The 22,186-nt window shown below is 40.8% G+C and overlaps 2 protein-coding genes across 4 annotated transcripts; one reads left to right on the top strand and one right to left on the bottom strand.

Moving 5' to 3' along the window:
- Nucleotides 1-820: 820 nt before the first annotated feature.
- mipa (major intrinsic protein of lens fiber a) lies at nt 821-2,009 on the top strand. Its single transcript, XM_029506068.1, has 4 exons — nt 821-1,180; nt 1,350-1,514; nt 1,629-1,709; nt 1,824-2,009. The coding sequence occupies exons 1-4, from the start codon at nt 821-823 to the stop codon at nt 2,007-2,009; spliced, it is 792 nt and encodes a 263-aa protein (XP_029361928.1).
- A 2,495-nt stretch (nt 2,010-4,504) lies between these two features.
- Nucleotides 4,505-20,884, bottom strand: stat6 (signal transducer and activator of transcription 6, interleukin-4 induced). 3 transcript variants are annotated; one of them, XM_029505962.1, is made up of 21 exons: nt 20,389-20,501; nt 20,185-20,263; nt 14,925-15,065; nt 14,460-14,604; nt 14,169-14,249; nt 13,041-13,224; nt 12,426-12,526; nt 11,962-12,110; nt 10,166-10,282; nt 9,852-10,019; nt 9,391-9,478; nt 9,178-9,300; nt 8,975-9,067; nt 7,857-8,060; nt 7,690-7,784; nt 7,462-7,595; nt 6,962-7,111; nt 6,795-6,855; nt 6,626-6,691; nt 5,927-6,034; nt 4,505-5,821 (listed from the first exon to the last, which is right to left on the bottom strand). In XM_029505962.1, the coding sequence occupies exons 3-21, from the start codon at nt 15,056-15,058 to the stop codon at nt 5,761-5,763; spliced, it is 2,262 nt and encodes a 753-aa protein (XP_029361822.1). In that variant the 5' UTR covers nt 15,059-15,065; nt 20,185-20,263; nt 20,389-20,501; the 3' UTR covers nt 4,505-5,760. The 3 variants fall into 3 exon arrangements, with proteins under 3 accessions (XP_029361822.1, XP_029361821.1, XP_029361823.1); XM_029505961.1 differs by lacking the exons at nt 20,185-20,263; nt 20,389-20,501 and adding an exon at nt 20,552-20,884; XM_029505963.1 differs by lacking the exon at nt 20,185-20,263 and having other exon boundaries at nt 20,389-20,537.
- Nucleotides 20,885-22,186: the final 1,302 nt, after the last annotated feature.

Genomic DNA, 22,186 nt, shown 5'->3' with positions numbered 1-22,186 from the left:
TCCAATAACACCAGAGGTCTGGCTGAAGCACTGAAAAGCTTGAAAACATCCATGTGTAAATGCACCATGCTGCTGTTGCTACACTGACATTTTAATTGCCCCTCTGCTGCTCACCCCGATCAGATACAAGTTCTTATTTCAAAAAAAAAAAAAAATAATAATAATAGCAATAATCTTTTGAAGTATTATTTCTGTATTTCGCTTTCATACATGGATGAATTCTGGTAAGCTCCACTTTTATTGTGTCTGAGCCTTTTGAAATGGTGGCGTTTTAGTCTAGATTCAGAGCGTTTTCTGCAGACAGGGAGAGGTCAGGGCAGAAGAAGGGTTAAATGATTCTGATTTGTTGTATTGTGCACTGGCCCCTCCCCTGGGATCAGCAGGACTGCTCTGGACCCGGGGTGTTATAAAAAGGCCTCTGAGCTCCCCCTGCCCTGGTAAAGAGGCTGAATGTCTGCAGGACATGCTTCGCGTTTGTCTATCCATGTTCTTCTTCTAACTACCAGCGGGCTTGGCATATAGATGCTCAGAGACTGGTGTATTGCTCCAATCAGGAGCTCTCTATGACAGAAACTGGATTTGAGTAGGCAGAGTAGCAGATTATTCACAGTTGCATGTTGAGCAGTTAACGTGTTGTTGCTTGGTCATTTCTGTTTGCAGGCTAATTATTTTCATTTGCTTTGTGTTTTTTGGGTCTTATTTAAGTCATTACTGTGGAGAAGAGGCAACTTCTTTAGTTGATTTGTCTGTTTGTTTGTTGTTTTCTTTTGACGTTTCATCCCTCCATTACTCAGAGGTTGTTTGTTGACCTTTTGGCGCCATGTGGGAGTTCAGATCTATGTCTTTTTGGCGGGCAGTGTTTGCAGAGTTCTATGGCACCATGTTCTTTGTATTCTTTGGGCTGGGGGCAGCCCTCCGCTGGACCACTGGGCCCCATAATGTCCTCCATGTCGCTTTTTGCTTTGGGCTGGCAGCCGCCACCCTGATTCAGTCCATTGGCCATATCAGTGGAGGTCACATCAACCCAGCCGTTACTTTTGCTTACCTGATTGGCTCCCAGATGTCCCTGTTCCGCGCTTTCTTCTACATCATAGCTCAGTGTCTCGGAGCACTGGCTGGTGCCGCTGTGCTCTATGGGGTCACACCCACCAACATGAGGGGAAACCTGGCACTCAACACAGTAAGATTACTAAAATGACTTATGGCCATACTTAAAATGTAAAAAAAAAAATGTCTATGTGTAGAACAAAACTGCATATACTAACTTATGCAATGCAATTTAGTGCATTTTATCTTATTGACTCGCAAATTTAATATAATTGGTCTTTCCTCATCCTTCCATCTTTCAGCTGCAGCCAGGCGTTAGTCTTGGCATGGCCACAACCATGGAGGTCTTCCTCACCCTTCAGCTTGTTGTCTGCATCTTTGCCGTAACTGACGAACGACGCAATGGGCGCCTGGGCTCTGCTGCCCTCGCCATCGGCTTCTCTGTGCTCATGGGGCACCTTCTTGGGGTAAGAGCCAACAACTTTGCAAGGTTCATACAGGGGTCTGAATAGTATAGCACATCATACAGACACACACACACACACGTATTCTCTCGTATAATTTCTCTGTCTTTGACGTAGATGTACTACACTGGAGCAGGAATGAACCCTGCGAGGTCCTTCGCTCCAGCTGTCCTGGTCAGGAATTTCGTCAACCACTGGGTATGATGATCAGAGCTGTATTTGGGAATCTTTTAACGCTACATTAAACCATTGTAATGTGACATCTTAAGATTCACTAACAAATTTGACTTTTTTTTTTTTTTTTTGTGGCAGGTGTACTGGGTGGGTCCCATGATTGGTGGCGCCATGGGTGCTCTGCTGTACGACTTTATGCTGTTCCCTCGTATGCGTGGCCTCTCCGAACGGCTCGCCACACTGAAGGGCACCAGGCCCCCGGAGGCTGAGGGGCAGCAGGAAACCAGGGGAGAACCCATCGAGCTCAAGACACAGGCTCTATAAGCCTGGAGTAAAGATTGGCTTTCTGACCCCCATCCCTCCCCCGCACCCTTCGGTCCCACTCAGCGTTTCTGCACACATACCTCCTCCCCACCTCCATAAATGCTAACACTGATCCTGAACTCCTTGTTGTGCATCCAGAACTGGACCTAATGAAATACAGTGACGGGGCACTCACAGCTCTGACCACCTCTTCTGATTTCACATGTACCCATCCTTCCTCCTTCTTCCCCTTGGACTGCAGGACAAAGATGGAGGGTTAGAAGAAGCCTTGCCACTGAAGGATGCAATCTGTGCCCTGAGGTGTGGCAAGTCAGTGACTCCTGGCTATAACTGCTCAGGACAGGGGCCTCTTTCTCTAATTTTCCTCACTTATCTCTCTTTTTCTGTTGTTCTCCCTATTTTTTAGTCTGCTAGGAGTGAAGCTACAGTAGAACAGTGGACTTCTGCATGCTTTTCCATTTTGACCCAGTGTGACCTTGCCCTTCGTTTTGTTTCGTTCCATGAACTTTGGGTAAATTACATGTACGTATTGTACTTTACCAGTATTTACTTGGCTCACATTCTTTATTTTTAAGTTGTATGTGTGTGAGAGACACAGAGTGAGTGTGCATACATGTCTGTGTGTTTGTGTGCATATATATGCTTGTGTGCTTGTTTTAATTGATCATTTATTTTTCATTGCCACAATCCTCTGTTTGTATCAAATAATAATTATTATTATTATTTCATAGGTAAACTTGCTGCCTTTTCCACACCCCCACTGATACTGCAAAAGTTTAATTAATGGATTGTTTTTATATCAGATTGAAATCATTTTTGCCTGACTCAAATCCTACAACCAAATTCATTCAGTTTTGCAATTGTGTTTCATCTAGTAGAGCACACACAGATTCATATTTATATTAAAATCAACACAAAACACTGAACCATCTGGTCTTTTCTTAGCTCAGTTACAAATATTTTCATACAATGAAACTGCCACCAAAATCGTTTACCCTTTGTGGGACATTTGCAGGTTTATAAAACATCTACAACTTATACAGTATTTGGGTTGGGTTACATTTTTATTTATTTTCTGACATTGATTTGTCCTTGAAGCTTTAGAGCAGCACTTTCCACTGATTTCTGTACAGGTGTGTGATAGTTGGTTTGCTTTTACTTTTGCGTGCCTGCCATGGAAAAACAAAGAGAGCAAACCTGACAAGCTGTCATAAGGAGCAAGTGTGTTTTTATTTGAGTTCTTTTGTTTGACATAACTGAAGGGCCTTTGTGACACCCCAGGCATGGTTAGAAATGAAAGAGTGCAGGAGGTGTAGTGGCTTCTTGCTGGTGTTGGCAAACACCTGGTGCTTTCTCTTTTCTGCACTGAGCTGGCTGGCCATTTAGGGTCATGGAGCCTCTCTCTCATGGTGTGGGGAAGAGAGAGGGTCAATGCGAGGCAACTTAAATCTTTAGTGTGTTTGTACAGGGTGATCGGTGTACACCTCTATTTTCATAGTCTTCAAGAACTTTGAAGTTGAAGCTCTGCCTTGGCCTGACGTCCCCTTTCGCTTCCATCCCTCTTTCATTCACCCTACCTCCTCCCTTTGTTTATGAGGCAGCCATCTTGTTCTGCTCCAATGAGGGGACATCTAAAGCTGCTCGGATGGAGGAAGGGGACCGGGCGCTGAAATAAGTTTTCACAGATTTCACCAGAGCAGTTATTGAACCAGATATGTAAGCTGATTCTTTCTGCTTTCTCTACATAACTTTTCTTTTTTTTTCAGTGTGACTTCCCTGGCAGTGGTTGAGTAGTAGGATTTACATTTTAGCATGTTGAACTTAGAATTTGTGTTCTAAATGAAAGGCTTTGTGATGTACAGTGTAAAGTTTTCTTTAAAAGAAAAATAATTCATGATTGTAGAAACTGGATGGATAGGAAATATAATATCCAAGTTATGCAATGTCTCCTCTTTGGCTGATGAATTATGGAAGTGATGTCAATTATGTTTCACACCATAATTTCATTCAATGGGCAGCCTTTATGATACCAGGCACATCTTCCCAAGCTCAATGCCACTGATTTATTATTTTTATATGTCAAAAAATCTAAAAATTCTTATGTTTCCAGTTCTTTTTTGTGTTTTCTTTTAGAGTCTCAGTGAAATTTTTGCCTAATTAGAGGTTCCATACATTTGTTGCCTTGTAGATGCTAAAGAGGCTAGCAGTAGCATTATGCAACAATAATCATACAACACATGTTCACTTCTGAGAACTAAATGCAGTTATCATTTACATACATTTGCCAGTCAGATGATGTTATTTCATCCAACCTCCAGCATCTGCCTGTACAGGGCATAATCCTCCAAGTACAGTGTTACAATTACCGGGACATCAGGGTTTACTTAACTGAGATAGTGGAGAACAGTTTCTTGCAAATAAATTCTGATTATTTTTCAGGAAAAAAAAAAAGGAAGATGTTTTACTCATACTAGGTGATTTAGAATATCGAGTCATTTAGCAAACATACATATTTTAATATTTCTTCCACCATGTTTATATTATCACATGCACAACATTGACTGCATTGATAGGTAGTGAAAAGTTTCTATTTAAGACTGGGTTTGATATATAAATTCAGATGCACATAAAGGCTGCTAAATTCAGAGCACAAGTAAGCACAGAGCTCCCCTGAAATGAAGGTAATGTAACCCCACTCAGAACCTTTCTGGTCAACTGCAGCTTTAATTACTTTCTTTTCATTTCATTCCCAATAGGTCTCAAAGTTTTTACGATCGCACAACACAACACACTGAAATGGCATTGATGATCTTGTAAGACTCCATAGTCTAATCCGACGTATGCATGTATTGGGAATAATGTTTTGATTAGTACCGGTTTTGTCACTCCAAAGGTGAAAGACAAATATAGATACGGTCGCAGAAAGAGTACAATTTGGCCATTGTGGCAACTGACATGAGAAATAAAAAGCATATGTAATATGTAATGTTTCAATTTGTGGGATACATGCTTAAATCTTAATACATCATATGAAAAACATTGCCCACCGCCATGTCCAAATGTTGATCAGTGTGGTTTGGACTGAACAGGGAGGGAAAAAATGAATACGTTATGAATATGAACATAATGAACATGTTTCCTAATCTTCACTGTACAACTGAACAGGTTAGGGCCACAAACACTGACTGACTCATGGCTGATTTATGAAGCATTAGCCATGCATACTGTTAATTACTATGAGGCTGAATGTATACCATACAATAGCTGAGGCTAAGCAAGGCATGTGGATCACAATGGAAGAGTTGTGTACTCATGCCATTCAAATATACTTGTCTCATCTTGACAAAAAAATACGCAACAAGCACAAAGGAAAAGATGTTTCACAGCCTTGCAAATAATCCTCCATGGCTCACTGTCCACTGAGTGATAATGATAATGTCCGTTTACCTTTCCATGAGCATCACCCTCTCTGCAGTTTGTTGTTTTCTGTCCCGTGTGTTTTGCTTGTAGAAATCCTCAAGACAGTTGTGAGAGTTTATACACAGTTTTACTTTGCCCTTCAATTAGAATCTCTGTTGTCACTGAGTCAAACAGAAGACGCCGTAGATGGATGAGGATGATGAAAGTGAAGGAAGAAAGTCCACACAAACAATGGCACGGTCTCGTCTCCGTTTAAGACCGATATGCTTGACTCTGGTCTTTATTTGATGTTTGCGTTGTACTCCAAGAGCAGCTTTGATAGGAAGTCTTCCTAATTACTCAGAGTCTGAAGAATACTGTCCAAATCTAGGTCTATATTGTTATCTGCAGGACTAGACAACAGATGGACAGACACAAACACACTGTTTAAAACTGTCTTTGGAAAAATTACACAGCATGGCAATAGCTTTTATGCACTAATATGATAAAACACCTACATTTCATGGAAGACATTAGGGTTCTGGGTGAACTCATCAGGGCTATTTCCGGTTTCCATGTCTTGAGTGATAGACTCTTGCGGACTGAACGGCTGTTGGAACTGACGCCTGAGAGAAACAGCAGGAAAAGGAGCACTATTATTTTAAAGTGCATTTTTTTTAAAAACGGAGTAAAAAACTGCAGGGCCAACATCCACTCACGCTCAAACCTACGGACAATTTAGAGTCGCCAGTTAACCCAAACATGATGTCTTTGGGTGATAAGAGGAAACTGGAGTACCCAGAGGAAACCCATGGCACCGGGAGATCATGCCAACTCCACACAGAAAGGCTCCAGGCCGGGAACTGAGCCTGTGACCTTCTTTTTGTGGGGCAACAATGCTAACCACTAGGCCAGGCTGTCTCCCAGATCACCGCATAATTTAGTGATTAGTGATTTAATTTCAGTGGACTTTAGAAGTAGGAAGGTGGCGTTTTTACTCCTCCTCCTTCTCCTACATTTTGGGCTGTACTTGTTGGCTAAATTTGATAAAATGTTGCACATTTTCATTGGCTCAAATGTCCCATGTGTTCCCAGGGGTACCTTGGTGGTGCCAACGTAAACACAAGATATGCAGCCGGTGGTAGGTGACTGGTCCCAGCCGGAAAACATAGAACCGAGGAATAATAAGGTGAAATATAGCGAAGTGTGCTACTTACACAGGGAAGGTTACAGAACTGTTATCAGGCATAATGGGAGGCGAGGGTGTAGCTGAGCTGGCTTCCCTGCACACACACAAAAGCAAGACATGTTTCCAACTGTTTTTTCCATCACTGAAAATTCCTCATCGCACGTGACATGGTTTATTTAGAATAAATATTCCCTTACATGCCCACTTTGGTATGCAGTGACACAGGGATGTAACCGCCAACAGATGATGGTTGAGGCTCTGCTCCACAAAAAACACAAGAAGAAGGAAGGAGACAATGCATTTGTAGTCAGTCTCACTTTAACTTTCAAGACATGACACTGACAGTGTGCATTAAGACCATCACCTGAGTAGAATTTTTTGAAAACTTCATTTTTGGGATACTCAGGGTACAGATATGTTATGTGACTAATGTCACGGATGCGGTCGCCAAGGCTACGGATCTCAAGGTCTCTCTTGGTGAAGGGTTGGATATTCTGGATTTTCTGACCCCCATCTAGGACAAAGATGATGTTTGATGGGTCAATGCATGCAGACAAAGGGAGGGAGAGAAGTGAGAGAGAATTATTATTATTATTATTATTATTATTATTATTATTATTATTATTATTATATCTATTATTACACTTTAATGCTCCACAATGTTTCTGATACACTGTGGAGGTACATTGTGGAGGTGCCACCTTCAAAAGTGGCACTAGTCTATTTTTTTAAAATAACCCTAACCCTGAATTAACTTAGTAGGTTTTCCAGCATCATCATTATCCAAACACAAAAGGGAAGAATTGAATGGAAAAAATAAATTACATATTATCAACCTGAAGGTTGTGCCACATATAAACTTACTCTCAGATGCTGACACATAAGCAATGGTGATGCCTCCAATTTCAGAGTCACTAAAGCGAAGCAAGAAAGTCCCATTGGGGCGGTCTTTCAGAATGAGGTGTAGATGTTGCTTCCCAATGAAGCCAAATATCAGCCTAATGGAGGAAAACATAGTAAACACTTGTTATTATTGCACCCTGCATTAGATTGGTAATATTATCTACTGAAACAGCAGTAGAGTCTTCTCACCCTTCACTCCAATAGGTTTTCAGGTGCTTCTTTGTCAGCTCCATTACGCCTTCAAACCACTGCCAGAAAGTGAAAGATCGACCCGGAAGAACTTCCTGTAAGATTGAAAGCAGCAGTGAGAATTGAGTGTATGTGTGTATAGGTAAGTCATAAACACTCGGGTGTACCTTATTAAACTGGGCCCAGGAAACCATCATGTGGCTGAAGTCGTCAGCAAAGTCAGGCTTGTCAAATATCTTCTGGGCCAAGAAGTGCTGGTTGTAGTGGTCCAGATTGTGCTGCGTCTGTACCTCAGAGGTGAATTTACTGTTTAGGGTGCTGTACATCAACCTCCACGGCACACGCTCAGGCACCACGAATGGCAACCGGTCCTGATGACAGCAACAAAAACAGCTGGCATCAAGGGAAACATTGACACCGAATGACTTTGGCAAGATTGGTGGCAAGTTAAAAGAAACAAAATTGAAGAGAGATGAAGGAAAGTAGTGATTTCTGTCAGCATTGTTCCTTATGTTTAGAGGTTACGCATTAAAAAAAACAAAACCCAAACGATGCATGTCTTACAGACCACATCAGACTATTTACCGCCAACACTAGGACTAGGACTTGACAAAGAGAACAACATACAGGAAATTAGAGCTGTTATTGAGTGGCAGCACGGCGGCATCGTGGTTAGCTATGTTGCCCCACAAGAAAGTTGCATGTTCGGTTCCCAGGCCTGGGGCCTTTCTCTGCTGAGTTTGCATGCTCTCCCCGTGTCTGCGTGGGTTTCCTCCGGATGCTCCAGTTCCCTCCCTCCGTCCAAAAGCATGCATCTTTAGGTTACTGGGTGACTTGTCTGTAGATCTGAGTGTGAGTGGTTGTTGGTCCCTGTCTGTCTCTGCGTGTTGGCCCTGTGATGGGCTGGCTGGCAACCTGTCCGGGGTGACCCCGCCCTCAGTCAGTGTGAGCTGGGATTGGCTGTTGTTTACAGGGACAGGGGCCTTATTCAGTTCCACCTTTTGGAAGCTACATTTATTACATTTCTGTAAAAGGCGATGAATAGCACATAGTACAACTGTTCAGTTGGACAGTTAATTGCATTCCCTTCCCACTCCCTGCTGTGCTGAGCTCTGTATTTCCTTGTGAATATTCGCACTGCAGGCATCTCACACTGACATAATGGTCAATGCCGCATAAGACTTTTGACAAAAATATAATTACTGGGAGACAAACATCATTGATACCAGATGATAAAAAGGTTACGGGAAAAAAAAACAGGAGAGGAGGACAGTTGGACACTTACTGGTTCAGAAAAGGCACAGTCCCAAATGATGGTGGCCAGAGCGTTGTTATCTTGACTTCCATGGACAATAACGACCACCGGCAGCGAAATTGTCTACAATTAATGACATAACAAGTTGTTTGTAGCAATGTTTCTTTTGAGAATATGCACCTAACATATAATTTTAATGAAGTTTCACTGCAAAATGTGAAAAATGGTGAAACCTGTATCCTGTAGGGAGTGTCACAGCCTGTAATGGTAATTTCTGTGGAGAACAGGAGAGCAAACTTCTCTTCTGTCACAGACTCTGATCCCTTTCTGTCAGCTCTTTTGATCTTCTTGATGGACTGTTAAATGAAAATAAGTTTGATATTAGGTTCAACAACAAGACTGATTTATGAGTAAGTCTAGGCTGGTAAATCAACAGAAGTACATACCATATTCCTAAAGTTGGCACATGTGCTTTTGCTGGCAGAGTTGTGTTCCAGGATGGCTGTGTTATTGATCAGTTCCCCGACATTATCACTGCAAGCAATGTGCCAGAAAGGTTCAGAGGCTGTCAGACTATGACAACATTACTGTCATCGTTCACATTACTTTTCAGAAGACCCAATTTACACAACAAAAATGTAAGCCACTTTATTTCTGTAAATCCTGGCAAAACAAAAACCAGCCACCTTTGGAATACACCTACACCAACTACTGTAGTATACCTAAATAGCAGACTTGATTTGCCACTAATTAATGTAGATATGACTGCTTCCACTTAGGAAATTGTGAAATCAACAATTTATGTCATAGGATAGTTCAGATTTAATTCATATGCAGTTGAAAAAAGTGAAAAAAAGATCAAGTCTGAATTTTTAAGCCACTGTGCTGTCATGTATGTATGACTTACCCCGGTACAGTGCTAAGGTTCCTGGCCTGTAATTCATTAATGATTTGTGCCTTCAGTAAGACAGGCTTCCCCGGAGCTACTTTCTCCCCCAACAGATATCGAACAGTCGTGGAAAACTTTGATTGAGTTTTAATGACCTGAGGGGGCTGCTTGTCCACGACAAGAGAGCTGAGGAAGATATCAGTAACACATGTGAGGAAATGATCTATGAGGCTTTTTTTTTTTGTTGCTGTTTGTGAATTAAGTCAATTGACTTTCTTTCACACGTATGTGACGTGACATGTGAAAATGTATAGAAAAGAAAACCATCTTACTTTTGAATGAGAACCTGCAGAAGTTTGCCCAGCCTTTCCTGGAGCTCTGGAATTGGGTCGGGTATCAACATCAGTTCCTGCCTCAGCTTCCCATTTACCCCAAGCAGCTGCTCACACCTAACAGAAGGAATTCACAAATCATGAAATTTTGTGCTGTAATAATAATAATAACCCGCTCTCTTCCTGCATTTGATTAGTTCTCATTGGCTTTATCTTTGGTTTGCTGGGTTTGTCATATATAGGTAAGAAAATCAGGGTAAGCCAATCAGACGCAGGGTAGAAAGTGTCCGTCAACCTTCTTTAACACCAGACATTCTGATCTGTTTAACCGAGCAACATTAGTTTATTAACGTGATAATTCTGCAGGTTGAACAAGAGAAAACACAAATGTACTCAATACATGCAAGGGGAAACCAACAGTAAAACAGGAAGTCCAGAAAAAAAAAAAAATCTCATCCCACATTCCTGTGTCAAAGACAGTGAAGTCCAGGGCCTGGGAGGACTGATGGAAAAAAGGCCATCTATGTAAGGGAAAATCTCTAGTCGTCTGAGCAAGGCCAAGGACCTCATCCAGCTGACCCCTGGGTGACCAAAAAACAGATGCTCCTCTACTCCAGAGAGGACAGTAAAAAAAAAGACATCACACAAGGGAGCTAAGAGGAGGAGAACAAAAACAGAAAACCTGACCTCAGATGACACCTTAACTACATTCAGCTTGACAGTAAAAACTACTCAACCAGTCTGCAACAAGACAATATGAGGAATAGTTGTGCCTCCTGGATGTTCTCATTTTAACCAAGCAGACTCTGCACGACGAGGAAGGGGAAACAAAAAAATTGAAGGATAGGCTACTGAGGAGATCAGTGAATAATAAGGGGAAAAAAAAACAAGGAGAAATGCTCATGCTCCTTAATAAAAGTGGGAGTACTGAATCTCACTGGGATAACTTTATCAAAATATGGATCATTTGGTGTATATAATGTCATCAAAGACGGGTGGAAAGTCAAGTAAAACCCGAAAAAAACATAATCCCTTTGGCTACAACTGTTGCTGGCACTGTGATGAATTGCTGTGGGCACGTGTGAGGAAAATTCCTCACACGTGCCAGACAGGCCTCTCTCCTGACATAAAATGTTTGGTTTTTGTCAGTCAGTTAAGTCTTTCCCTCTTTTTTTGGTTTAATTATTATTATCATCATTATTATTATTATATGACCCGACACAGTTCTTTTTCCCCCACAACAAAACACACAAAGGCAATACATTTAACTATGCACACCTTCACTGAGAAAAACCTGAGCAGCACAAAATCACAACAGCACAGAAGTTTGCAGTCAAATGCAAAATATAGTTTTTAAGGATAATAATCAAAATAAAGAGTCTGAACTTGGATGGTCATACAGTTCAAATCAAAAAATGATTCATTCATGGAGATGAATGAAAGGATGCTGTTACGTGTCCAGATCGGATTGAAGGAAAATTTCCTTTTGTATTGCGAGCCATGAGGATGAAATAACGTTTTGGCGCAGTACTACTAGGAGCTCTGACGCTTCCCAGCTCTTACTCTCTCCGGCTGCACACTGACACATGAGGCGGTTGTCTTGCTTTTTGCTAGTGTAAAAAGTGTGTGTCATACATGCATGTGCATGTAACCCTGTGTGTATATATGTATGTATGTGTATGTATGTGTGTGTGTGTGTGTGTGTGTGTGTGTGTGTGTGTGTGTGTGTGTGTGTTTGTGTGTGTGTGTGTGTGTGTGTGTGTGTGTGTGTGTGTGTGCGCGTGCGTGTGACTCACCAGGTCTGCAGGGGGTTGAGGTTTTCGTCAAAGGGATGCCCAATGGCGGCCTTGTGCTGCTCCCACCTCCATGCCTTCAGCTTGCTCACCAGTCGGGTCTGACACTGGTCCAGACAGCTCACACTTTCCTGCAGCAGGTGAATACGCTTCTGCAACAACCAATGTGCACCATATCGATTTACTACACTGCACTGCCCCACATTAAAGAGTTCTTTCAAATTAACATTAGCCTTGATGATTCATTGTAAAGAAAATGCATTCTTCTGAGCTTTGGGGGACTTAGCTATTGTCTATTTCTTTATTTGTACATGTGTAAAAAATCCAAAGAGACCAAGAGATCATAATGATCTATGGTGATGAAGTCTACATATATTATCTCTAAACTCTTACTCTACAACTTTATCTGTAAAAAAAAAAAAAAAAAAAAAAAAATCCTTAAAAGTACCAGTCGTGTTCAAGCTCACCGTGGAAAATGTTTGCACATTGTACTCCAGCTGTTGGATGTGGCTCTGGAGTTTCTTAATTTCCATAGATGTGGTATCCAGTCCATTCTGCGGGATTTGCCCTGTTCAAATAATTCAAGTTTAGTCTTTTATGTGCTCAAAAATACTACTGGGTTATCTTAAATATGAAATATAACTTATAATCTGCTGCATCTGGATAGAAGTTATAGTGGCCAAGAAACAAATAAAAAGTACCTTCATGTTCGCATAGGAGACATACAAGGAAGACATTGACAGGATGACAGACAAAATATTTAGGATCTAGACACAATGTACAAAGCATGTGGTATGGCTACTACATGCTTTGTACATTGAAATATTTCAAGAGAGGAAAAAAAGAAAATTATTTGTTATTTTTTTCTTAATTACACTTTTTGTTTTCCTTTACAATTTTGGTTCATTGAAAGAACCGGTTTCTCCATAAATAGCATGGAAGAGGAACAGGGGATTTCCATATGAGCAGGTTTGTACTATACAGAAAAAAAAAAAACCAACAATGACCAAGCAGACTATCAGGACAGACAGACAGCCTCTGAAAAATGTAAATGACAAAATAAGTGTAATCGAATGAGTCACCTTGTAAACCCTCATAGTTCTGTCTCTCCCAGTTGAGCTCTTCTTGCAGCTGGTGCAACTTTTGTCGGCACCCCTGGACCTCCAGCACTTTCAGAACCACAACGTCTACATCCTGCATGTTGGGGAAGCTGGGTTCTCTACTTGGCTGCTGTTGATACTGTGAAGGGTTGGGGATCTGAGCGGGCTGCAGACATCCAAGAAAAATTTACAACCCAACTACTCCCCAGGTAGGGCAAAGGGCAAAGCCTATTTTCATAAGATTTCTATTCATGGATTTAGTGGCTTCATTGAGAAATCTGACTCTGGGAAGAAGTAAAACAAATTTGTATAATGGATTTTCTTTTTTTTCTTTTTTTTTTTTTTTACTTTACTTTAATGGCCATATTGATAGTTTTGAAACTTCAGCTATGCAAATATTTGAATAATAGTGTTATTATTTCTAAAACTTTCAGGGGGACAATGCAGATCAAATCAGACTTGTTTTATGTAATTTATAGAATCCATCGCAGCTCACAGTTCTTTGCACTCGCCCGCATTAGAGGCTGATTCATTTTGGTGAAGTCCATGTTAGCCTTTTAATCACATTATGCTTGATTTTTCTAAATAACCACAAAATTCAGTTTTATCAAAACAACAAATACAAGGGAGAAAAGGCTGCCAAATGCAAAGGTTGTATTGGACAAGTACAAATATTAACACATTTTACATGCCTTGAGGACTTGTGGCAAAAGGAAGAGAAATGTTTTGTGTTCACTTTTGCCTTCCCTTCCTTAAGTTCTATTCCTATTGTTTCTTGGCTTTCGCCAGTTTGTCTTTGTTACTGTTTTTGTGTTTTTGTTCTGGAATCCTGCTCACACCTATCCCAAATCCTCTGAAGTATTTTTAAACCCAGCTCCTTGCCAAATAATCTTGATTCATGTCAAAACAAGTTAGAACCAAGCCATTTCTTTTTCTTTTACTCCAGACAAGCTCCAGTAACCCTTTCTCTTTAAATTCTGCAGAAACACCCTTAGCTGTCTGAGTCACACTCTTGAGTAAGCCCACTGAGCCTACTGATGTAATTTGTCATGATGAATATGCTCCTGCATTCAGAATGATATATTTAGTCTTTGTTAATAAGGTTGTTACCTTGTTAAGGAGAGCCCTCTCTTCCCGGAGAATGTCTCTGACCATGACTCCAAACTGTAGAGGCTGCTGCTGAAACACTGCCTGTACAGCAAACACATGTCCAGTAGATCATGAAACACTATAATATCACAATGGAAGTACTAGTATCCACTCATCCATCCATTGTCTGTACAACTTTTCCATCAGGGATGAGATAAACAACTATTTATACGCACACTCACTGTAGGCATAGTGCACAGCCTTATTAGGGAGGGGATCTAAATCCCAGTCAGAATGGCTCAGTCCCCCTACCATGTTTCGGCTGATTTGCATCAGTTTCATCCTGTCCACCACGTTGGCATTCTGCTGAGCAATAGACTGCAGCATGTTGATGATCTGGTCCAACAGAGCGCGAGCCTGGCTCTCCTGCTCCACCTTTTCCGGCACAAAGTTGTCCCTATAAAAACGCATCCATGATATATGTGTGTAAACACATCCACATGCATATATGACCCTATGAATGTTTGTGTGTGTGTGCCCACACACACACACACACCACACACACACACACACACACACACACACACACACACACACACACACACCAATCAGGCATAACATTATGGCCAATGACAACTGGCTTGAATGACGCTGATTTTCCATGCAGATGTTATTTTGACACGTACCAACTACAGGCCAACTTTTCATGAAAACAGTCATCCCCGAAGGCTGTGTGTGTAGTTTGTGCGTGGTGTGTGTGCATATACGTGTATATACCATATTTGGTTCTCGATCCATTCAGCTAGAAAATGTCTGACTTCAATAGGGAAGGCGTTCGGGGGATAGAGGCTGTTGACTGTCTCATCAGGCAGACGCTGGATCAGCTGGGACATGTGCACCCACTGGGCCATGATCGAGCTGCAAGTCAGGAAAACAAAATCATCTATGATTACAGTTATGCTACATTTCTGGGCAGATTTTTGATCAAACAAAACTCTGACACAAAAGAAAAGGCCTGTGTTTTTATTCCTATTTTATATTATTAATATTTTATTTGATCAACAAAACCCATATACACATATTCATTTCCACTGAAGATTGTAGAATTTGAATAATATAATGATAAAATATTCAAAATTGGTTTCAAAATTGGTTTTAAAATATATAGGCTCATTTCCATTCGATTAATTAATGTTGCAAGAACAACCTTCAGCTATTTCCTACATTATCCAAGCCATTGACATTAACAGAAAATATGTTTCAAGCCAGGTGATAAAATGTTGTAAATGAACCTGTGAGCAATTAATTCAATTTCAGTCTCAAGGTTTTTCATTCTCAACACTCTTGAAGGTCAGTGGCTCAGAGTAATAAGCTGTATTGGTTCACAAACACGATCTCAGATGTGAGATCTGTGTTCTACATGACCTGCTGCTATCGGTATTGTTACATTAGTTAACAGCTAACTGTTATAATTAATCACTTCTGTAATCTCGATACCATTTTCTTCCCCCGTTTACTTACTACTGGCATTTAATAATATACTTTTAGTGGTCCCGCCCTTGAAGCCTCTTTGCGTAGGTTTGTTTGGCTTGGATATTTATTGTGTCCTCTTTCCTCCTGTTCTCTATCTTGCAACCCAGTCAGTTGAGACAGCTGGCTCCACCCACCCACTGATTCTACACAAACTTTCTGCCTCTTAAAGGAAGTTCTTTCCTCACCACTGTGACTAAGTGCTTGTTCCTGAAGGAATTTGTTATGTGTCTTTAAATAACTGGTGTGTCTGGTCTAGATTTGCTCTAAATCTAAAGTGCTTTGAAGTAATTTTGTTATGATTTGGTATGAATTAAATAAAACTTGATTTGATATGATGGCAAACAGGCATATCGTGTGAGCTTCCTATGTGTAAAGAGACACACAAACGTACAGTCCAATAACATCTCTTGTATTTCCCCACTTTGCTACTATGCTGTGACAATGTCAAGGTCAAATCATTAGTCCTTCTACTTCTGTGTCAAGTGTACAACCAGTATTACTTCTGTATAAACAAGCATGCATTTATTTCTTCTGAGTGTTTCTCATTATGTAAGTTGAACTTTGTTTACTGCTTATTTTTAGTTGCTGGTTAAGTTGACTTAATTACACAACAGATAACTAATAAGATAAAATAATGAAGTTTCTTCATTTTAAGGACTATGCTTCCAAAAGCTGTGAAGAGAAAGTCCTTATAATAAGCAGTGATGGGAATAACAGCATTACTTTTTTCAGTAACAAGCAATCTAATTGATGACTCTTCCCATCTTTATAACAAATACAATACAGTGCGTTACTATAATTGAAACAGTTTTTTTGTTTTCATCAGACCAACCCGATCTCTGAGCTGAGAGGCAAGAACAAATGACACAAATGAGTAAGTCAATGGGAACCAGGAATGGTGAGCCCAAATAATCCAAAAGTAGCCTTCTCTTAATGGAAGTATAGCCATTACTTAGTTAAAGGAACGAATGTGATTGTGAACTGCACATTATGTCCTGGACAAAAGTGCCTCTCCACGTCGATGTCAAGTCATTCAAACTCACTCAAACATCTTAGAATTGAACAGGCACATGTATTTTAAGCTCTGTTAAAGAGGGGGTGGAGGTGGGCTCCAAATTCAGACACATTTCAGCATTTAAACTTTTACTTGAAAGTAACGTAGTAGTTGCTTTCCGCAGCAACTAGTTAGTTTTAGAATTTGGAACTTAGTAACTAATTTAGTTTCTTTTGGGGAGAAGTAACTAGTAACTGTAACTAATTGCTTTTTAAAGTAACTTGCCCAACACTGATACTATGTCATCATGTTCCTCTGTAACATGATGTGTAATTCTTTAAATCTGCTGAGTAATGCTGAAGGACCTGCGCGTTGTGTAATACCTCTTAAACTAAGGGCGTGTATTCCGTAGTTCTTCTCATCTAAGTGGAAGGTAGTGGCTCAGGTGCAACACATTTTTGTTTTTTGACAGGAAAAGACAATAATAATGCATTATATATGTGCCCAAGCTTGGTCAAGCTTAGAGTATCAGCTGTGAATGTGAGGTAAAACAGCTTGAAAGTTCCCTACAAATCAAATCAGAAACGAGCATGCTGCTGAGACCAAATCCCCCTTCAGTATACGTAATGGCTTTAAGGCATAAAGTCAGCCCTCTGGGAACAAATCTCATTTCAAATACATCCTTTGTTGTTTCTGCTGGGCTGCTGCCCAAATAAAAATCAGGATGTAAGTTCACTTCTGCCTGGAATCAAAATCACACACGGCGTGATTGCCACCTTGTTCTTTCTGCCACCGTTCTTTCTTGAAGAGATGTTGTAGTCACATTCTGGGCTGGCACCAAACAGTTAGGACAGCTCACCAGTCTGTAATTCTGTGACCTCGTGATTTTATGAAACAGTTTATGACCAAACTTGCAGGCTTGGTTATTGATGTTGGCTGACTACCCAGCCATCATCTATAACTGATATATCACAGTGCATGGTTTCCAAAAACATTTAGACCCATTAAGCTATTGCTGCAAGCAGTTTTCTGTACGTATAAGAGTAACGACATCGCTACCTCTTTAAAAACGCTGAAAAATACAACACCTATTGCTCCAATACATGAATCCAGCTTCGAGAGAACACAAAGTACTTTGCAGCTGCTAATGGCCTAAGAAAATGTTGCCAATCCACAATTGGGGCCTCGAGCAAGAAATAGCATTGACACTTCTATTTCACTTTTAACTCAAAAAGATGACAGTTTTTAAGAGGGAACTAGAAAGAGTGACTGTAAGTTAAAACACACTTATTACACAGAACAAAGTGGGAAGAAACAGATGGACTCACCATGGCAGCTAACTATCAGAGTGAATATTCGAGAAATAAATTAGGAACTGTCAGATTGTGTAGTTTATGTCACTGCACAAGCCAAAGTTTGTTGTTTGCCAAAGCCACTTTGAAACCCTCCCAAAAAAGTTCCCAAAGTGAACAACCATTACGCTTGTGTGTTCCGATCTTAGTCCTGGTATGAGCCAAACGTATTCCCTGTAGCAGCAGATCTCCGTTGCCATGGTAACGCTAGTAGACACAATGTAGAACTTTCAGACTGGTCCTCGTTCGGTCCAGTTAAAGCATAAAAAGCACTATTGAAGAGTTATAAAAAATCTCTCCTTTAAAATCAGTTCTTCCTCCAGATTAGAGGGCCTTTGTTGTCATAGTTACAGCTGAACATGTGGTTGAGATTGTTGCGTGGTCACAGTTAATAAATGCAACACAGACTTTAGAGTAACATGAGAAATAAACATCAGTCTACTGTGAAAATATGATGTAAATAGATCTTGTTGCTGTGTCTACTTGTACTCGTTATCGCCAGGATTCATCACGACTTTCCATTTTTTCATATCCAGACTGATTTATCGGTATATGAAACATCCTAACAGAATTCAGTCGAACCAGTTTCAGGAAGCAAAGGAAAGTACCATGGAAGTCTGTGAATACCAAACATTCACCACTCAGAACCACAGATTTAAAACCTTTTCCGTCCAAGGAGAACCAAAGAAGGCCAAAAACTTCAGGAAGTGTTCCTCACATCTGGCAAACACAGAGCCAGCAGGTGAGGGCCTATAAATTCACTTGAATTTGTTTAATGTCCTTTCAAAAGACACCAGTTTATTTATGTGAATGCCAATACCCACGCTTAATCAGATTAGCTTCCCTAATTTTGTGTGAGATCACCAAATTGTTTTCTCTTCGCAGTGCCTCATGACTAATTGCAGAGCTGTCTAAATCAGCAAATATGAACTTTTCCAATAAACGACACAGCGCTTTCCTTGTTTTCTGCAAGTCAGTGTGTGTACTATGGATATGAATGTTCTCAAGACAGCTAGGATTGAGCTGAATTGAAAAATCAGTTTTCATCGAGAGGGCCAGGGGGAGAGGTAAAATAAACCCCACGTTGCCGTTTCACTGTGCCTGGGATTTTTTTGTTGAGATGCTTCGTGAACCAGCTGCGGCTTGTCAATTTAACTTAAGAGTTCATGTCCAGGAAGTAGTTGCCATTATTTGCGATTCTGTTACATACAACACTGTGGGCTCGTTGGACCATTTTTTCCAGGTCAAAACTCAGAATAACCTCGTGGTGCGCATGCAGCTTCTCTTCTTAGTGAGGGAGGTCAAGACAAGCCTCCCCTTGTTGCTCATCCCTGTCCATTATTGCCTCTCCTGACCGGCAACACCTCACTTGTGCATGCAGGATGCATGAAGGCTAAATTAATTACAGTCATACAAGGCCAGTTACTTTCTCACTGGAGGGCAGAGTGTTGGGGTGCTGCAATAAGGGCACATTTTATTAACCATGCTTACTGTTAAAACATTGTCCACTTCCTTTAAATTATAATTATAAATACACTCCCTGAACAAATGTTCCTCACTTGCACTACACAGGTACGATGGGCAGGATTTGATTCATCATGCTGGACTGGATTGGCTAGAGGAATAATTATTGTGTGCAAATTATTTAATAGGTCTTAAGGTGCAAGAGGCCAAAAATACAGAGGAGAAAAAGAAAGCCCCAATCATATGGCGCTGTAAAGTTGTGTCATCACCAAATCCTTATCTCACTTTGGGCATCAAAATAGCACGAGCTGGCCCTCAAAGCTGCTGCGCACTGTAGAAAATCTTTCTGCTTGTGTTTTTTGGGAAGCAAATACAATGATAGGGAGTGAGCTGTATTTCTAACAATATTAAAATCAAATTAGCTCCATCAGTGCTCAGTTAATGCTACATTAACCAATTAAGCAATAGAGGCTTTCTAGGATCATTACGGAATAACACAATATAATAGTGCTTACTGGGCCATGGGAGGAGGGGCTTAGAGAATAAAGACAGTATTGCTGCTGCTGCTATGATCATTACTCAACTCCAAGCAACATTTCATTAAAAAAAATAAATAAATAAATCAAGACATGTATCTCAAAAGCACAACTGAAACTTTGATAATTGTGGAAGGGGGAAAAAAGAGATGCAGTACCTTGAGGGTTTTGCAACACGGTGGCAGGATATCAGGCCATTTCAGGCCGACACGCAGGCCTACAACACTTTTTTCCCCTCTGTAAGCAAAACATGACAATCTAACACATGATGCACGGTTGTCGAGGCCCCACCAACATCGGCCCCCTCCTGTAATTAACACAGAAATATCTCAACGGCAAAAGAAAACTACATTCACTCTCACCTTCAGGGATTTCAAAACATTGAATTTTGCTACTGTCCGTCGCCTCTTCCTCCTTTTATATCTCATTAGCGCTCCGCCTGTCCAAGTGTGCCCCTCTCACCAGCCCCCCCCCTCCATCACTCACTGTGACCCCGCTGCTGTCCCCTAAAAGCTGGATATTTACCGTGTCTTCACCCGAAGACGGCTCCGAGCAATTGAGGAGAGGTTTGTAAGAGCCCACAGAGTGTCAGGCTCACTTCCCTGTTACGCACGATGTGCCACTCGGCTGACGAGCGCGCCTTATTTCCTGCCCTCACGTTCAAGTCCACACATGACTGAGATCCGAAGTGAAGCTTGGAAGAGCAGGAGAGTGGATCTGAGCGATCGGCCCTCCGGAGAGAGCAGAAATGGGGCTGTGCGCCCAGCTGACTGCCTATTGGTTTATAATTATATGTGCAAACGCTTTGTTTGTTTGTTTGGGGTTTTTTCTTTCCTTCTTTCTTTCTTTCTTTCTTTCTTTTTCTTTTTAAAATTCTGATTATTCAGACTGAAACAATCAACTTTAAAAGCAGAAATGTGTCATTTATTTGGGAGGATTTTTTTTTTAAGTACTATCGTGTGAAGGAGGCACGGTAAACTTCCAGTAGAGAAGAGGAAAGAGGTAGGCGGAGTAGTGTTGAGTCATTTCATGAGCGGCTGTAACTTCCAGTTAGTCTACCGAGACACATGATACAGTATCTGCGGACTGCAGCGCCTCAGGCAGACATTTCCCAACGGCATCCCCCGACGGTAAACATCAGCCAGGCATTCATTGCTTAGGACACAAGTACTTTCCTTTTTTTTTTTGGCTTCAAATATCAACTTTCCCCCTAATTTTACAACTTTTATTCGACACCGCTTCGTTATTCATCCACAAATAATGTAGGCCCACTAACTTTAAATGAATGTGCTGAAAAGCTGTAGATAGCTTGTATAAAGATAAATTAGCAGATGTAACTGAGAGCTTTATAAAAATCACGGTGAGCATATTCAGTGTAATTATTTCCTCCATTTACACCAGCCGATATGAATAATATAATAACTTTTATACTGAATGGGACAAACATTTTACAAATATTTTACAGTACAAAGATCCAGATTGTGTTAGCATTTAGAATAAAAACAAGTATAGAATTTGGTCAGACACATTCACAGTCATTGCTACATTGCTACAAGTATACACATTATAGAAATATGTGTTTCCTGTACAATGAATAGAGGTCAGTGTTATGATAGTGGAGCCACCAGGGGGCGATACTGTGTTTAATATGTTATTGCCGCCTGATCTGACGTTTTAAAGTTACATTTATTCTATTTCTACGTTTTTGGGTCTTCAAATATGTGTTGTATTTTTAAGCAGGGATAATGTTTTTCACTCTGTTATGCTGAGTTACTTGGAAGCTCTTTTGCTCATCGTTCAGTTAAATACCCAGACAGGACTTTAACTGAATTCCCTAATTTCCATCAAGTTTTACACCAATTTTCAGATAAGCGTGGCTTTGCTGTTGATGTCTGATCTGAAGAGATTGCCGGTCCAATCTGCTCGTTTGAGCTGTCACATTTTCATGGACTGGCCACATGAGAGAGCTATAGACCTTCATAAAACCCTCCTGCCCGCCTTCAATAGTTCCAGGGGTTGCTTTGAAATTAGATGCCAACGTAGTAAGATCATCACACTTGATCATCTGCAGACTCCCCAGCTTGAAGTAAATCCAGCTTTGCAGAAAAATGTAGCGTTACACTTTGATCTGCTTCCATCAATCTCTGACCCCTGCCGTTC

Source organism: Echeneis naucrates, chromosome 7, assembly GCF_900963305.1.
Source record: "Echeneis naucrates chromosome 7, fEcheNa1.1, whole genome shotgun sequence".
NCBI lineage: Eukaryota > Metazoa > Chordata > Actinopteri > Carangiformes > Echeneidae > Echeneis > Echeneis naucrates.
Note: the sequence above shows the minus strand (reverse complement) of the source record. Positions and strands in the feature narration are given on the sequence as shown.

Bases quoted from the DNA above. Each gene is read 5' to 3' on its own strand.
- stat6 (XM_029505961.1), bottom strand. From the start codon at position 15,058: ATGGCCCAGTGGGTGCACATGTCCCAGCTGATCCAGCGTCTGCCTGAT. The intron at 12,527-13,040 runs GTGACTCATTCG...TTATTTGAACAG, and splicing joins GAACTATGAGGGTTTACAAG to GGCAAATCCCGCAGAATGGA. The intron at 10,283-11,961 runs GTGAGTCACACG...TCCTTCTGTTAG, and splicing joins CTCAACCCCCTGCAGACCTG to GTGTGAGCAGCTGCTTGGGG.
- mipa (XM_029506068.1), top strand. From the start codon at position 821: ATGTGGGAGTTCAGATCTATGTCTTTTTGGCGGGCAGTGTTTGCAGAG. The intron at 1,181-1,349 runs GTAAGATTACTA...TCCATCTTTCAG, and splicing joins GAAACCTGGCACTCAACACA to CTGCAGCCAGGCGTTAGTCT. The intron at 1,515-1,628 runs GTAAGAGCCAAC...TCTTTGACGTAG, and splicing joins TCATGGGGCACCTTCTTGGG to ATGTACTACACTGGAGCAGG.